Raw genomic sequence first — 17,535 nt, forward strand, 5'->3', positions numbered from 1 at the left:
TACTAATTTTGATTTCCTTTTTTCAGTTTTATTGCTGGGGTTTTCTGTCAGGAGGGCAGGGTCTGGCTGGGCTGTGCCTGGAGCTGCTGTGTAATTACAGCGTCAGCCTTCCCTGCTACCACGGAGCCGTTTGCCGTCGCCGCGCAGGCGGCCGGGTCTCGTGGGGAGATGCTCAGTGTACTGCAACAAAGGACTTCCCCCCGTGTATTGTGCATCTGGCCCTGGAATACAGAACTCAGCATTCAGAGATAAAAGCCTTTGGTTCAGAGACGCTTGACTCTCCCACTGCTGCAATGTTACTGCACGCTGGCAGCACTCAAATCAAGGTGCAGAATTTACCCTGTGCCAGTGGTGTAAAATGATGGGATGAGAGATTTTTTATTTTTTTTTTGTGCTTAGGAATTCGATTCTCTCATCTTTGAGCTGGTTTCCAGCACTAAATATAGCGAGATGTTATTTTTTTAATTTTTTTCTCTGTATAAGCTTTTTTTGAAATTGTATTTTCTTCCATTATCTATTTATTTGCCAGTTTCAAAAATCACAGACATCGAATTTCTATGCCTGGCTGTCCTTCCAGCAAAGAACATAACCAGTAACAAAGCAACATTTTTACCAACCACATTCTATTTTATTTTCTACCCATCTAGTGGATTTGAAGGCTAGTAACATTTTATGTACCCCTCTGGAAAAGCTGTTCTTTAGAGAGTCTCCATCTTCTGTCCTTTCCTTGTTAAATTGTATTTGCCCATGACCCATAACACGGCTTCCACTTGGAAATATCTCTGCCCTCAGAGACAAACACACATGTAACTAAATGATCAGCCCTAAAGCACACACTCTTAGAGGGAGAAATCTTTCTTGGAGAAAGAAATCTTCCTTGTTTCGTACCTGCAGTAAGATACATTGTTCACATTAGAACGAAAAAAAATAAAAGGTATTTTTTCAGCGTTGTGCAAGGTTTCAAATATACATGCCATAAATATGGCAGGAAATGAGCAGGGTCTTGGTTTGTACTCTGCAGATGACTCTTCAAATATATTAAAAATGCATCATTAATGCATTTTCAGCGTAAAGCAACCTGTCTCTGAGGATCCTGAGGGACTGCACGCCCCGAGGCCCCACCTGCAGCTGCTTCCGCGCCAGCTGGGAACTGAGATCTCCTTTTGCTGAACGGAACTGGAGCACGTAAAGACATTTCGGAGCTCTCGGCACACGCCTCGGGCAGGGTTTTCAGGGGAGCTCAACATGGAGCAGCAGAATAGCAGTGGTTTGCTAAGGATCATTAGAAAATCTGGCCCCGAGGACCTGCCTCCCACAGCCTGCGGAGCGCTGGGGTGAGGTCCGACAGGATGTACAAAAAGCTAAACATTGGGCAAAATTGCAAAGCTGAGAACGGCACATAAATGGCCTCACGTCCATGAAACAGATTCTCCCTCTCGATGCTTTTGCGTAACCTACACAGCTCTAAGCCCCCTCCTCTCCTTCTCAAGAGATAAGAGCCATAAAATAAACCTACAGGTTGCACACACAACACGCAGCTGGGGTTTGTGCTTGCATTTTCATCTAGGTATTGCCACAAGCCGCAAGGCACAGGGGATGGACCGGGGTGTGTGACGATGCTGCAGTGAAAGGAACGAACCGCAGGTCTCAAACAGGGAAACGAAGCCGAACGCTAAGGGAGAATCATTCTCATCTCCTCATTCACGGTCGCACACCCTTAAATCGGGGATCGCCAGATCCTCCAGCCCAACGCGTCCCTGTCCCCCGCGGCCGCACAAGCGCGGGACACCCCCGGCTCCCGCCGGGAAGCGCTGCCCGAGCTGCCGCCCCTCGCCCCGCTGCCGGCGGGGATGTGGCCGGCCGGGGGGCGGCTGAGGAGGCTGGGGGTGCCCGAGGGGCCGGGGGCACCCTCACGGCTGTTCCCCGGGAAAGGGGCAGAGGGTGGTGGGGGGTGGGTGTCGGCGGTACCCCCCCGGCGGCAGGGAGCGCGGTGCCCCCCACCCCCGCCGTTACCTCCAGCCCCGGGCGGGGGGCGCGGTGCATGCGCAGCTGCCGCTGCCCTTCATTCATAAAAAAAAAAAGAAAAAAAGGGGGGGGGAAAGGAAAAAAAGAAAGAAAAAAAAAACCCACAAAACCTCGGGAGCCGCATCCGCGCTCCCCTCCAGCCCCCATTCATAAAAGGCAGCGGAGCATGCGCGGTGCCGCCGCGGTGCCCACCCATTCATAGAGTCGGGCGGCCGCGCGTGCGCAGGAGCGGCCGCTGCCCTCCCATTCATAAACTAGCCATTTTCCCAGGCAGGCGGCGGGTGCAGCGCCGCGGCCGCCGCTGACAGCGCCGCGCTCGCAGGTCCCTGCCGCTCCTGCCAGGATTCTCCCGGGTCCGGCCCCCCTCCGCCCGCCTCGCATTTGGGATTAACTCGCCTATGGAGAGATGGTCTTAGCTGAATTATTTAAAGTAAGTACGAGATCGGCGCTTGCGAGCGATTGTTAAAATGTTTTAAGTAGAAAAAGCCAAGCCGGCTCCCCGAGGGAAAATCCTGCGCTCGTTCTAGATGTGTTTGGCTGCTCCTTACAGATCACTGATCATGAGCATGTTTCTGGCTATGACTTTTCTAACAGTGATTATCTATAATTATGTACAGTGGAGAGCTGCCTGGTGCTTCCCAACCTAAAGGAGACTTGGCGTTCTGGAGAAATATCCTGTTTCTTGCAGAATTTCCATTTGTGTCCCTGCGTCTCTGATTTATACCTCTTTTCTGCGTTCTCCCATCAACATCTGCATTTGCTGTACATATATGGCAGGCAGGTTTCACCACACTTGTGTCGGGTTTGTTTGCAGGGTTTTACAGCAGAATAAGGGTCTTTTTTCTGCTGATGGGGTGTCCTTCATCCCTTCTTCCTTCCCCAAAAAGGAGCATAAATACATGATCACCTGGCCTGACAGGTCAGAATTGGATATTTCTTGCTATGGAATATGAAAATGGATTATACACATTTCCTCTCTTTTCCAAAGCCCTGTCTTGTTAGTGTCAAGTAGTTCTGAGCTGTCTCCATAATAGGACACTTCAGAGATCAGCCACTCGTGTGTCAGTCCTTTCCTGCATGACCTTTGCTCTTCAGCATTTTATTTCATACAAGTCTTTTTTCCTTTTTTTGGCCTCAGTGCCTTATTCCATCACTGTTGTCTTCCCTGTTTGCTGTACACTTGTTTAAAATCTGGATGGGTGATGTATTTTAGAGGCTAGATGAGTAATAAAAATGTGTACCTGGAAGAATTTCATATAATATATGAAACATACTATATGTGGAGGAAAAACCTGTCCTGGCTGCTCTTCTCTACCAACTGCGTAGCAAAGATAAGACAGGATTTTATTTTCTGGTACCAGTCCTGGCGTCACAGGAGAAAGACAAGCCTAGAGACGACATGTTCTGAAAATTCATTATCAGGAGGGGAATGGAAAAAACAGAAAGGGGCATATAAAAGGCACAAAGGTCTTAGAGGAAAGCGGGACTGGGAATGCAGACCTTGGAAATGGAAGTGCAAATGAATATCAGTGTTAATCAGGGGGAGAAAGGTTTCACTCTTTTTCTTCGAGTGACCAAGGGTCTGATTTCATGATTTAAATCTTTTATAGCCCAAAGTTTTTCCTTAAAGGGTGAAGGAGAGAAAGGAAGAGAAAAGGAAAAGCATCCCTGCATTATCCAGAGTGGAAAAGGCATGTTCTAGATTGTTTAAAACTTCTCCAGCTGCTGCTTTTCTTCCATACCATGCCAAGGGGAGAGTATGGCAAGAATCAGCTCAGAAATTGCTCTTTAATTGGGTAAAGAGAACCCCAGCTTTCCCAATATTAAAGCTTCCCCTCTCTCCCTTTATTTTGGGTTAAAGAATAAAGCTACAATTTGTGCATGGAATCACAATGATCCTGAGGACTGGCTTCCCCCTTCTCCATATAAAAATGAATGATAGCAGGAGGAGGGGTTGTTCTCAGTTATTGGAACCCCACTGGGGATGTCTCGTTGATAAATGTGCCGTTTTCCATGGGCTACTGTGTTTTCTGTTGCTGGAAGGGACTCTGTATTGGGATTATAAAATTAAAAGGACCATTTCTGAATACTGCAGTCCTTTTGAAATTCTCCATGAGGTATGTGCAGGGGAGAAATTATTTGCTCTCCTCCCGAAACAGCAAAACAAAAGCTGTTTTCCTGGAATCATGACTAATTCCCAAATCACACTGGGAAATGCAACACCTCAAAGAGCAATTCCCATCCCCTCCCCCCCCCGGCCAAAAAAAAAAAAATTCTGGTGAAATCAAATGCACAACCCTTGCAACACTACAGTAATAATTAATTTGCAGTTCTGACAGTTTTGGGAAAAAAAAAAAAACTAACCGTGAAAGCAAAAAACTCATTAATCATATTGCCATACAACTTTTCAAATTCAGCCTAGTACTAAAAACTGCCTTTTTATAGGCAAACAGTTGCACAAATGTTTGGGTTTTATCCCTTTTAAATGCAATACAACATATTTCCTTAAGGAAATACAAAATCCAACTAAACATGGTTATCATTTAGTACTATTAGCTTAATGCATCATATCTGAACTTAATTTTCTGACCTTAAAAGAAATGTTCTTATCCAATAAAAAGCTTTGACTAAGAAACTTGAGTGCCCAGAGATCTGAACGTTTGTGGGCCAAAATGTGCTTTATTCACTCGCACCATAGGAACAGATTTCAGCTGGACAGAGACAGCTTCTTGGAAGTCTACAGGTCTCATTTCCCAGCTTCTGAATTTCCATGCTCTGGCAAGAATTTAGTGTCTCGTTTTAAAAATGGCAGGTTTCCCTAATAAGCTTTCTAATTTTTTTTTTTCCCCTTATTACTTGTAGAGAAAATTCTAGCTGGCCCTAGCTAGATAAGGCTGCTAGGGAGGGGAACAAAAAGAATGCATGTCAATATTTTGTTAATATTAATACACACTTTACAGGAAAAAAAGCTTTTTTTTTTCATTTTTTTAAAGCTTTTACAGTTCAACTCAAAATCCAGACAGCCTAACTCAGTCTTAATGAACTCCAACCTTATGAATTATTCTTAATCCCACATTAAAAACATGTGCTTGCTGCAAGGTCTCCTTTAACTCCAAGTGTTGTCTCCCTCAATAAAAGCTTTTATTGAAGCCTTTGACTTGCATCAGGAGCAGCGTGTCCCTTGTCACAAGAGGATGTCTCTAATTCCAAACAAAGGCAATCATAGAATTTGGTCCCTTATCACCAGCTCTTCCTCTGCTGGGCCTCAGGAAACAAATCCATTATTGATCACTTGGGTGGGAGTGAGCCCTGTCCCTCAGCTCACTGTCCCTCACCATCCTGCCCAGTCCACGCTCTGCCCCAGCTCCAGCTCCAGCTGCCCTACTTGGTGCATCCACTCTCCAAAGCCCTGTGGATCTTCCCCCTTGCTGGTAATTTTTGACAGCAAGGATTGCCCTGATACCAGACACCCTGGCTTCATTTCCAGTGCCCATCCTGGCTATTTCCTCATTTCCAAACAGCTGTAGGGAGGAGCTGTGGACCGCTGCTGGGTCCTGGCCTCCAAGCACTGTGCAGAGTCAGCAAAGGGGTTTGTGCACTTCCCAAAGCTCAGGTGCATCTGTGACCAAGGTTCTAGAGAAGATCTTTAACCAAATCACTGGAGGAGAGAGACTAGTCGTGATCATTCTGGTTTTGCACTGGTTACCATCAATTCTAAACTGTCTTGACTTGCACAGACCTTGAAATATATATGCCTACCCTTGGAATTACACTTCTTCAAAGTATATTGTTTTCAATTATGCTAATTTCTTCTATTAAGACTAGATATTCTATTGCTTTTCTTGTTTTCTTCCTGTGGCACTATTGTTTCAGAAATTTGTGTGTCCCATACAGAGAGAAAATAGATGGATTTCTGCAGTACATTTACTGCAGCTATTGCTGCCTGTATGTTAATGAGGTGACTGTAATGCCTCTTCCAGAGACTGTAATCCAGCTTTTTCATTGATAAAAGGATCATAGAATGGTTTGTGTTGGGAGGGACCTTAAAGCTCATCAAGTTCCACCCCCCTGCCCGGGGCAGGGACACTTTCCACTAGACCAGGTTGCTCCAAGCCCATCCAACCTGACCTTGAACACTTCCAGGGATAAGGCAGCTACAGCTGCCCTGGGCAACCTGTGCCTCAGCCCCCTCACAAGGAAGAATTTCTTCCTGATATCTGATCTAATACAGGTCTAGTATCATAGTAACCAAGAGGAGGTGTGATATCTGACTGTTAGGTACCAAGACTCAGAGCTCTGTGGTCTGACCCACCATCACTGACCCACAGCAGATCCCTAAATGAGCAGCTGATGTCTTACCACCATCCCAGTGCAGGGCTCCATTGGGCAGGGCTCAGCCTTTCATCAATCCACAGTAACTTTTCTGTCCCTTCTTCACAAAAGCTTGTGATTCTTCAATAGTTGGAAAATTCTTGGAAACCTGTAATTGAAAATTCTTATTGAAAACTCAGTTTTGCTTTACTCTGCTTATGGTATGTTGGACTTGAGGATCTCAAAGGTCTTTTCCAACCCTAAGGATTCTATGTTAAGAAGGTGGCTTGTTGCACACCACTACTCTCCATCTCCCCAGCACCATTATAACCATTATAATTTATAATATTTATAAACTGGCCACCACTGCCCTGGCAAAGGGCAGCATGGCACACTAGCAGGTTCAGCAGCTCCCTGATGTTACAGGGCACAGGTCCAGGCTCAAGAAAGGAGCCAGCAGTGATGTTACAGGACATGGAGAGGACAATTCAGCACCAGCAACCCCAAGAGAAATCTTGGTTTGCTGAGGCAAACACCTCTTCCCTGCCACTGGTGCTGTTCAGACACAGCAGAAAGGATGGGTTGCTTACGAGGTGTAATTAAGGTGTAATTAATTAGAAAGAGATAAAGTGGCCCCTGATCTGGTGCTCACAGATTACTAGGGACAGAAGGGGTTTTTGGTGGCTGCATCACTTCCCTGACCATACTGGTGGTCTCTCTCTCAGCAAACATGCACCAAGCAGCACATTTGGGGCTTTTGGGTTTTTTTTCTATGACATTTAAGGCTCACTTTAGACATTTTTATGTCAGCAACCCGCATTGAAATTCTCCACATCTTTAACAAAAGTGGGTTGGGTAAAACTGTGGTGCATTGTGCCTGGTGCTAGGTGGAGAGCAGGTGGTTGTGGAAGCACATTTTCCCATTTTCCTGTTGACTTCACTGTGGGCACTGAGGAGGTATCAGTCACAGCAGCCAGGTTGTCCAGGATTGCTTCCACATGGGACCCACCTCTGGACTCAAGTCCATTATTCTCATGATTCTTTCGTTACCACAAACATCTGGAATGTTGTTAAACACGTGAGAAAGAACTTAATGAAATTAACTAATGGGTAACTGAGACAATTATAAACGTTATACATTTCTGCACTCACTGGATTTTTACGTCAAGATCCATTTTGTTTTTCAGTAATTGGAAGATGTATTGTGCAACTCTACTTTGAAAATAAAGATGTTAGAACCTTATTGCTTCAAAAATTGTTCTGAAGACATTAATGAGAACAAACTTTCCCAGGGGTTTATATGACTTCTCATGGAATTGCCTACAAGGATGTAGCTTTCTCTAAAATTATGTAGGCAAGTCTGAAAACCTATTAAAACATAAGATGCCTTTTGTTTTAATTTCATGTGATTAAAGAATCTTACAAAACTTTCAAGTCTAAAATAATACCAAAACACTTTACAATAACAGTTGCTTTCCTACAACTTTAGGACTTGTAATTACCCAGTACAACAGTAATTTTAAATTGGCAATATCTTGATGAAGTGATGAAACAAACACTGCAGCACATGTACGAACTTGACTTTTGAGTCCAATTTTACTCCCTTAGAAGGAAGTATATTTTGACTTGAAAATTGTATGTGGTGAGTCCCTGGATGGCATGGCGGAAGAGAAATTTCTCTCTGCATGGGAGTTTGTTGACATGTCTGCTTTGAAAAGAAATTCATTGTTTCATTAACCTATAAAGAATGAAAAATTACCAATGTAAGAACATACTCTTGAATTTTTCTTCCTATTGTCTACTTTAAGAACACTACCTGTACAATTGCAACCAGTGAATTCATGCCTGTGTTAATGCTATATCTGTAATTACCAATGATGAAAAATGGCTTTTTTTCTCAGTTGAAATACAGTTTACAGTCAGGCTGGTCTAGTGCAGTGGACGACAAAGGCACTGCATAAAGTTTCATAGCTTTTGCTAAGTTATGGTGCTTAAGTATCTTACATCTCCTATTCTATTTTACTATCCCTTCTCTTTCTTTTTATCCACAATTCTCTGTAGATGACACATCTTGTTATATTAAATCTATTCAATCTGAGCAACGAATTCAATATCTGCAAGCAATACCCAGCTGCCCTTGCCATCATGAACTTCAGTCCTTTCTTAGCACAGCCAATGAGCCCCCCCCAGCAGAAATGTTCTTCCCTGGGGGGTTTGACATTGGCAGTTCATCTCTAGTAACTGTCCCTGTCTTTGTGAGCCAAGCTGGCTTCACAGTCAGATTCAGGCGCTCTAGTTGAAGAGAGAGGGAGATGGACAGCCCAGCCTGTTCTTTCTTCCCTCCCAAACCAAGTGGCTCATGTTTGTCACCACATCTACCCGGGGATGCTCCACACACAAGCTCCAGCCAGATGCTCAATTAGGTCACTCCAACATCTGACATAACAACAGCAACAACAAGACACCACTGACCACTCTGAACCCCCTCTTTGCTCAACTGCCTTCAGAGCAAGAAGCCTCAAAATTATGCCCCTTCAGCTCTTGCCCTTTTTCAAGGTCTAAAGTTCTGCCAGGTCATCCCAAACATTACCAGTGTTGCTGCTCAAGGCAACCTTGTCCTTGCTGGCAAACACCCCACATGCACAGTCGTTCCTGGTGGGGAGGTGAGGGGAGTGGTGTCTTGCTTCTGGATGTACAACAACCAGAAAAGGTCAAGTTATGATGTCTTGGAGGATTGTCCACAGCGGTCACCAGGGCCCATGCAGGTATCCAGGCAGGCACCTCACAGCCTGTGAGTCTCCACAGGAATTGTCTGGCTTCTTGATTTCCTTCTGCTCCAGCACAAATCCTTAACCTGACTGGATTCCTCCTTTGCCATGAGAGATGGAGCACTGTGTGCCCAGTGCCCTTTGCTGAAATCTTTCCTTTTGTGGGATGCAGATATAAGGCTTAAAGCACAAACAGCTGATGGAAAGGTGTGCTCATGGCACCAGTGGACACACACAGACAAAAAACTGAAGCAACCACACCATAAAATTTTGCCACTGTTGTCATCTGGGCAGATCCCAGGGGAGAAGAGCCTCCTTGCAGGATGAACACCACTCAGCTCACTCTCAAGTTCGGCACTCGAGGTGTTTGATCTGGATCTGTCACCAATGATCTCACTGCACTGCTGGAATTTCTGGTGACAAGACCAGCAGCAGCAACGTAGTCATGGTCTTTAGAAAATTCCATAAACATCAGAAATATTTGTCTGTTAAGAGTAGCTTGAAAGGGGAGAGCATTTAACTGTGGAAACCCTCCACACAGGAACAAGAGGGCAGGGCAGAAGTTGAAGGACCATGTGTCCAAGCACCAAAAACTAGTAGGGTGCCTATCTGTGGTGTTTTAAGGCAATCTTCAGCCAGAGAGACATTGTGTCCAGAGCAAGGCTCTGGGAATTGGGAGACTTGGATCTTATTTGTCTGTCTTCATGCCAGAGGTTTTTATCCAAGTCGACCCTGTGCCCAGACACCTGCAGAGTCTTTGAGTTCACAGTGTCAGGCTTCCCTTGCCCTTCAGAAATAGTTTGCCTGGTAAAAAAGACAATTTGAAACTGGTTTATATTGAAATAAGTTGATTAATAACTTCTAACATTAACTATCCTCAAGTGTGGTGTTTAGTGCAGGGTCCCTCTCCTTTCTGTGGTAATTAACTCTGAAATCTTGATTAGCATTATCTCAGATAAGCCATCTTTAACGTCTGCCTGCATATGGCCATGTCTGTGTGCTGGGGGTTGGGTGTTTTAAGAGTGCCTGTGGCTATAATCCCTCTCCAAATTAATGGAGAGGGACATGACTTCCATGTGATGGCATTGCTGGCTCTGGACCATCGCAGACTGGGTGACTATAGGGTTAATCTAAAACCTAAATTCCAGCTCCAAGGGTGTTGCTCTCCCATGCCAGGGCGAGGGACTTCCCACAGCAATGCAGAACACCCTTAATGTGCCACCCTGGGACAGAGGTGCTGTCCTGGGGACAACCAGGTCACTGCCTGGGCAGAGCAGCTCTTCTGTGTGCTGTCACACAGGGCACCTTAAAATAAATGATGCTCCATGGATACAGTTGAAACCTGGTGAGTGGAGCAGATTCCAGAGAGTTGGTAACAAGTGGAAGTGAGCACATAGAGCCCTATGCTAGAGGTGATTTAAAAATTCTGGAGAGGCCACGAAGGCAGTGCTGGCAGGGACGTGAAGGATCAGACAGGCTGGTAACACTGTGCAGTGAGCCACCATTTCCTCCAGCTACCTTCCATCTAAGATCAGTTCTGCTGCACTTACTCTTGACAGCCAAAACAGCTGCATCTTTCTCCTTAAAAAAAAAAACAACCCCCAAAAAACCTGTGAAATCAAAATATCTCTGCAAATGTAACTGACACAGAACTGATGATTTTGCTAAACTCTGACTTGCAGCAAATACTTTTTAGATCATGACACTGGATTTTGATGCACAAAAGAAAATCAAATTCTTTTCCCTCTGCGTGTCCCATAGTTGTCAGAATCATTGCTTGCTTTTGTTTTTTTACATACAGTAACTAGGAATAGATGCTTTAAAAACTCTCTTGTTCCTCCAGTCAGGATGTCAACGAGCTATGAATAATGAAATAAAAAAAAATTTTTCAAATGAATGGCTAAGACCCAGCAGAGAATTTTAACTGGGGGAAGAGAAACAGCATAAGGGCTGCATGACAATAATCATCGTTACTGCTCGATAAAGCGCTTCTTCCTGCTGGTCTTGTGCAGCGGACAAAAGGAGCGCGGCAGGCCGGACGCGGTGCCGGCATCCCCAGGAGGCATGTGCCGTCCTGCCCACGCTCCGGCCCATCCGGCGTCAGCCCTCCCTCCCTCCTATTGATCCCGGGAGAAGCAGCACATTTTCAACCCCAAACGCCAAGTGATCCATCAAAGCAAGGATTTGCAAATACAACCGCGGACCCTCGTAGCGTTTTTCAGTGGGTAAAAAAAGCGCTTCCCTTCCTCCTTGCAAAAATGCAGAATTAGTTCACGCTCCAATTTTTGAAGTGTTGTGTTAATTTTAGGGGGGACGTCCTCTTGCAGAAGTGCACACGTTTACTCACACACACACACTTCTCGTGTATAACTTGTTGTAGTTGGATGCAATTTTTTCCTGATATTTTTTCAGATTGCTGTGATATTAAAATCACAGAATCATTTCAGTTGGAAAAGACCTTTAGGATCATTGAGTCCAGCTGTTAACCCAGCACTGCCAAGTCCAAATCTTTCACGCTGTTGGAGAAGGTTAATTTGTTGAACACAAACAACTGGCAATGCCTTAAGCTGTTCACTACTCCCTTTTTCTTGATACCAGCAGCTTTTCCCCTCCTGTGACTTGCTCTGAAGCTTTACTCACCCCTTCTTTCAACTGATCTCCAGCATTATATTATTTATGAATAAAGGTCACCCCGTGAGGAAATGGCACATCTACTAGAAAACAATGTGCACTTTCTAAATTTGAACCGAGTCGTTTCCGTTCTTTGATTTAAGTTTAGTTACTTCCTGTGGTTTCTTGTCCTACGCCGCTGCTGAATCTCTGGATCGACTCCAGGATAAATTGCACTCTTTCAATGAAATTAGAAACTGCGGCAATAGACGGCTCAGCCAGAACGGCTGGTAAACAGCACTTCAGCTAAATATTAGTGCACTTAGTGGGCTGAAGAAGAGTGTCTCATTACCTGTGTGAGGTGATGGATCAAGCCAGACCCATGTGGGTGCTCTTCTGGGTGCTGCACCATTGGCTCCCACCGTGGTTTGCCACCGGACAAGATGCTGAGCAAGCGCTTCCACCTCCTGCGGGAGGGATGAAGCAGCCTTTGGAATCAGCAGCTCCCAATGGAGATGGGACACTTCCTTACCAAAACCAAGTCATCCTCCCACAGGCAGATTCTGGGTTAGCAGGGACAGGTGTTCAGCCCCACGCTCCGAAGCACCTTTGTACCACGCCAATGCTCTTGCAAGCCACAATCTTGCATCAGGGATGCAAGGATCCTTTTTAGGGATCAGGGTCAACTGGGAAAAACCCCCAAAGCTTAGATAAGTCATTTCAGGGAGTTTGCTGGCAAACCCACATGTGTATATACACCAGTAGCCCTGAGATGTGCTTTGCCTCAGCAAAACCCCTGAGTGGGCAGTTCAGGAGCCTGCTGTGACTGCAACCCTCCCAGGACCAGAAGCCAAGGTTAGGGAGAGAAACACAGTAGCAAAGGAAGAGGGAGGCATTTTATACCTGGGCAAGTGTTCTGACTCCCTTGGACCCAAGTTTACCTTCTACATAACAACCAGTCTCAGTGAAGATCCCTGTTGGGCTGGGTTGACAGGATACCTCAATAACCATGTGCTCCTTCTCTCTCCCCACCCCTTTTCTTTCTCCTTTCCTTCCCCCAGGATACTTAAGCACAGATTTTTCACCAGTAGCCAGACAGCTTTCTCAATGGAGCCCCGGATCCCCCACAACATCACCGTCGTCCCCAACTCTGTGATGGTCCAGCCCCTGCTGGACAGTCGGATCCCCTATGGGCGGCTGCAGCACCCGCTCACCATCCTGCCGATCGACCAGATGAAGACAACCCACATCGAGAACGACTACACCGACAACCCCACCGCCTCCCACCTGGCAGCCCAAAAGCGTCCTCGAGGCCCCCATGAACTGGTCTTGACCAACCAGCACCTGCAGCGCTGTGAGCAGGATGTCACCCATCCCTGGATTTCATTCAGCGGGCGCCCCAGCTCCATCAGCAGCAGCAGCAGCACATCCTCAGACCAAAGGCTCCTGGACCACATGGCCCCAGTGCCTGTGGCAGAGCAGTCCTCCCCCCGAGCAGTTCGCATTCAGCCCAAGGTGATTAACTGCAAACCCCTGGACCTGAAGGGACCCGTGTCTCAGGAACTGGACAAGCACTTTCTGCTGTGCGAAGCCTGTGGGAAATGCAAGTGCAAGGAGTGTGCGCTGCCCCGGACTCTGCCGTCGTGCTGGGTGTGCAACCAAGAGTGTCTCTGCTCAGCACAGAACCTGGTCAACTACTCCACCTGCATGTGTCTCGTCAAGGGCGTCTTCTACCACTGCACCAACGAGGACGACGAGGGCACCTGCGCCGACCACCCCTGCTCCTGCTCCCACTCAAACTGCTGTGCCCGCTGGTCCTTCATGAGCGCCCTGTCCCTGGTGCTCCCCTGCTTGCTCTGCTACCTGCCAGCCACCGGCTGCGTCAAGCTGTCCCAGAGATGCTACGACCAAGTGAGCCGGCCCGGATGCAGATGCAAAAACACAAACAGTGTCATTTGCAAGGCATTGCCAGAGAGCAAAGGGCCAGAAAAGCCCTTTTGATAGTTTGGGAGGACGGGGAGTGGGAGGAGGCTCCACGGAGCAAGGTGGTGTTGGTTTTTTTAATAACCTGTGTTCTGAGGAGGATGTTAGCCTCTCGCCTTTGGAGAAAGCAGAAGCAACTATTTCCACGAACTGAAGCACTTTGGGTTATTCAGGGTTTCTGGAACTGGTCACAATTTAAATAGATGGGGCCAAAGGAGGAATGTTAATAATGCAGAGTGAAGGCTGAAAACCTACGTACATCATGAAGTACAGCTGCTTAAAATCTCCCGGTTTGGACGGACGGCTGCTCACGGTGCCTGTGCACCGCAGGAACCATTAACTGCTCGCTTGGCAGGCACGGCCGCACAAGCAATACCCATTCCCAGCTGCAGAAAGCTGCTTTGGATTCATATTCAGGGCGGGCTTCTTGTTTCCGCTTTCCTTCCAAACTCCAGCTTGCTACCAGCAGCCTGTTGAAGGTGGCGGAGTAACTCCCTCCACCTTCCTTCCCCTCCTGCACACCACTGGAAGGGCTGGTTGCACACGCAGTACGTGTTTCTGAAAAGGTTTCTGTGTCCCTCAAAGGTTTTTTGAACCAGAAGTGAAGATACATTTTGTTTGTTGAAAGGTCTTTTACCCTTTAGGCATATCCCACCTGGCCACGTTGATTTGGACCCTCTCTTTAAAGCAAGATGGTAGCAGATCTGCTCCCTCCTGGGAGGAATAGCAGCAGGATGTGTTCAGGCAGTTGTATCAACATCAGGTCCTCCTGCCTGTAAGCTGATCTATAGCATCAGGTTTCACTCAATGGAATATGAATTTTCCATCAACAGTACAGACCCGCTCCAGGAGGATGTTTGCCAAATCCCATTTCTCCGAGGTGTGCGCTCGTTTCCCCGATGCTGGAGCAAAGGGGATCTTAACTCACACCACAGAGCAAAGATGGTCAGTGTTTGTTTCTCTAAATCTCTTAAGCTCTGGTAAGAAATCACAAAACCTGAAGTGTACAGTGCACATAGGTGTATTTTTCTAGGGATTTCAATCCAGTACCTCCTCTCCTGGAACAAGCTCTTCTTTGCTCATTAAATATTAAGATTTTTATTTGGTTTTGTCTTAGGGATGAATGGCATTTGCTTGAAGTACAGCCCATTCCCCCATCCCTATTGCTGCTGTTGGACTTTTGCCTCCTCTGTACAAAAGTGTCTTTTTAAATGTAAAGAATGCTTTTAATGTTTATTTTAGTGTTAACACACCCTAGGGAAAGCCAGGGGAGGGAAGAGAGCAAAGTTAACAAATGTGCCCATGGTTTTCAGCATACAAATATCATTGGCTGTGTCCATGCACTCATCCTACGCTGGTTCTACCTTCTCTTAGGATGCAGCAACCCCCTCCCAAGGATGCCATAACCCCTCTCTCTTGACAACTACAAGGTGCTAAACAAAAAATCTTTGTCCAAACATGCAACACTCTAATGAGTAGGTAGGTACTTGTTGCATGCAGAAAACTGATCTAGTCTCTTTTTGCGTTCTTAATTAGAGGAGATTTCCTCAGTAAATGCACAGCAGTGACAGTGAAATGTCATCTCTAATTAGATAAGCAATAGGCAGAGCTCATGTAGCATTTCCAGGAATCCCGTTGGCTTGGTTGCGATACAGCCACTGTGAGGGGTTGGCAGGAGTGCACTGATGGGACTCTGGTGTCTTTGGTTTTCAGCTCACCTGCATGACTTGGGGTTTAGTTAAGTTTAATTGTAGATATTTATTGAAGGGGAGATTTGGAAAAAAAACCAACAAACTTTCTATATTTATAACATTTGTTAGCTTGTACATGATAAATCATAGAAAAAGGGATATGATGTCTGTTCCCAGATAACAGTTCCAATAATTTAGCCTCATGTTAGCTGTATGGGGACACCAGGAAGCAGGTGGGGATCCAGAGCTGTGTTTATTATCTTGCACAAATTGGAGGGGAAAAGATAACAGGAAAACCAACCCCAAACTAGCTGAACTGTTGGTTGAATGTATAAGGTATTGTATTTAATAAGAGAAATCATTTTCCTAAGATGCAAACAGACTAGAAAACACAGCAGAAGAGGTATTTACCTGCTGCCCTCCTCTGTTGGGACCACACATGTCCAAATGGCCTCCACCCAGAGTTGTTTTGCTTTTTTGACCCTCTGTCCCTGGCTGTTCCTGGGGGATTTGTGCTGAAAATCTGCACTAGCAAAGCCCATGGCTTGGCTGCATGGTCCTTGTGAGCAAAGACAACGCTGGAGTGGTTGCCACTGTGCCAATCTACACTCATGTACATACACCCAGCAATCCCAGATGGATTTCCTTTCATTGTACATAGCTGTAAACTATTTCTCTGTTGGTTTGTTTTAATATATAAACCCTGTTAGCTGATCCCATGCTGGAAGGCTGTAAAGCGTTAGTGGATGTGTTAGAGCAGTGGTCAATGTAGCAGAGCGACCCTCCCTCTTCTCCTCAGCTCCTGGCACAGCCATCAGACTCTGCTCCATCAGCTCCCAGCCCAAGGGGTGGCAAGAAGGTGCTGAGCCCTGTGTGGAGCACTTGAAAAGGGGCAGGCTCGGCCACACCTGGGGCTCTGCCGGCAGCACTGGCGGAGGGTACGGAGGGTACAGCTCCTGTCAATAATGTCCTTATTCCCCTCTCTCTCCCCACCCCAACGCCTCCATTCCCCCATCCCCTTTGAAGGTACTTGGGTCTCCTGCCACCCCTGAGATGTCCTTTGGTCACGGTGCCCTTTCACCTCACCCCAGTGCGAACACAGTGTGGCAGCTCTGCCACCCTCCCACGAGCTGGGTCCCCCCACTAACAGAGGGACAGCTGCTAATCAGCACAAACCTCGGGAGTGATGTTGGCTCTCCAGCCACATCACTGTGGTGGGGTGACCATAAAGGCAAGAGTGGAGGGGAGGGCAGGTTTTCCCCGGGACAGGTGCCGTGGCACCGCAGCGCAGTGCTGGAGGAGGAGGGGGATGGCAGGGCGCCTGCACTGCTAATTACTGCAGCACTGCTAATTGCTGCAGCAGGTTCATGCCAGGGTTTGTCCTCTGCCCGCACACAACAGCCCAGAAAGCAAGAAGGGGTGACCTGACGGTGCTGGCAATGCCACACCAGAGCCCCAGCTGGAGCTCAGCACCAGCAGAGCAGTTTCAACAGACAAATACAACCTCACTGCACCCACTGGGCACAAGGAGCACTCACCAAATTTGTGGCTCCCCAGGCACCAGCTTTGCCACCCAGATGAGCCCTCACCCTTCCTCAGCACTGGGTATTCCCTTCCCCTCCCACGCTCAGACACGCTGAGAAATGTTTCCCCCTTCTCCTCTTACCACCCTACCACATGTACACCCTGAAACGTTACCACAGAAGGTTTTTCTTTGTATAGAATATTTATTTTGAAGCTCTATTTTAATAGTATTTATTTTAGAAAGTCTACTATTGTAAGAGTTCTTCTGTTTGTGAAGAAAAACAATTACTGATGAATGTACTGATCTAGAAATTATATATATATATAAATATATATTGTTAAATATATAAATGGCTGTTGTGGTTCTTTAAAAAAAAAATCCCAAAGAATGTTTATAGCAATTATTCTAAAAATACAAACTAAGAGTAGCCCAGAATTGGTTATTTGGTGTTCTCCAGACTTGCCAAGGAACTGAGGGTGATGCTGGGATTGCTCTGCCCCACAACCTGGCATGTCAGAGGCTCATCCTCCAATTATCCCACAAATCACCTGCAATGGGAAGAGCCAGCTCCTCAGTGAGGTGAAATATCCTTCTCTGTCCACTCGTAGGAATAATTCCTTCC

At 46.5% G+C, this 17,535-nt stretch overlaps 1 protein-coding gene across 1 annotated transcript; it reads left to right on the plus strand.

Moving 5' to 3' along the window:
- The first annotated feature begins 2,285 nt into the window (after positions 1 to 2,285).
- SPRY4 (sprouty RTK signaling antagonist 4) lies at positions 2,286 to 17,263 on the plus strand. Its single transcript, XM_064671663.1, has 2 exons — positions 2,286 to 2,455; positions 12,776 to 17,263. The coding sequence occupies exon 2, from the start codon at positions 12,822 to 12,824 to the stop codon at positions 13,713 to 13,715; it is 894 nt and encodes a 297-aa protein (XP_064527733.1). The 5' UTR covers positions 2,286 to 2,455; positions 12,776 to 12,821; the 3' UTR covers positions 13,716 to 17,263.
- The last annotated feature ends 272 nt before the right edge of the window (positions 17,264 to 17,535 follow it).

This window comes from Pseudopipra pipra, chromosome 15 (assembly GCF_036250125.1).
Source record: "Pseudopipra pipra isolate bDixPip1 chromosome 15, bDixPip1.hap1, whole genome shotgun sequence".
NCBI classification, from domain to species: domain Eukaryota; kingdom Metazoa; phylum Chordata; class Aves; order Passeriformes; family Pipridae; genus Pseudopipra; species Pseudopipra pipra.

What these genes read in the sequence shown, in the direction of transcription:
- SPRY4 (XM_064671663.1), top strand. Translation starts at nt 12,822, where the DNA reads ATGGAGCCCCGGATCCCCCACAACATCACCGTCGTCCCCAACTCTGTG.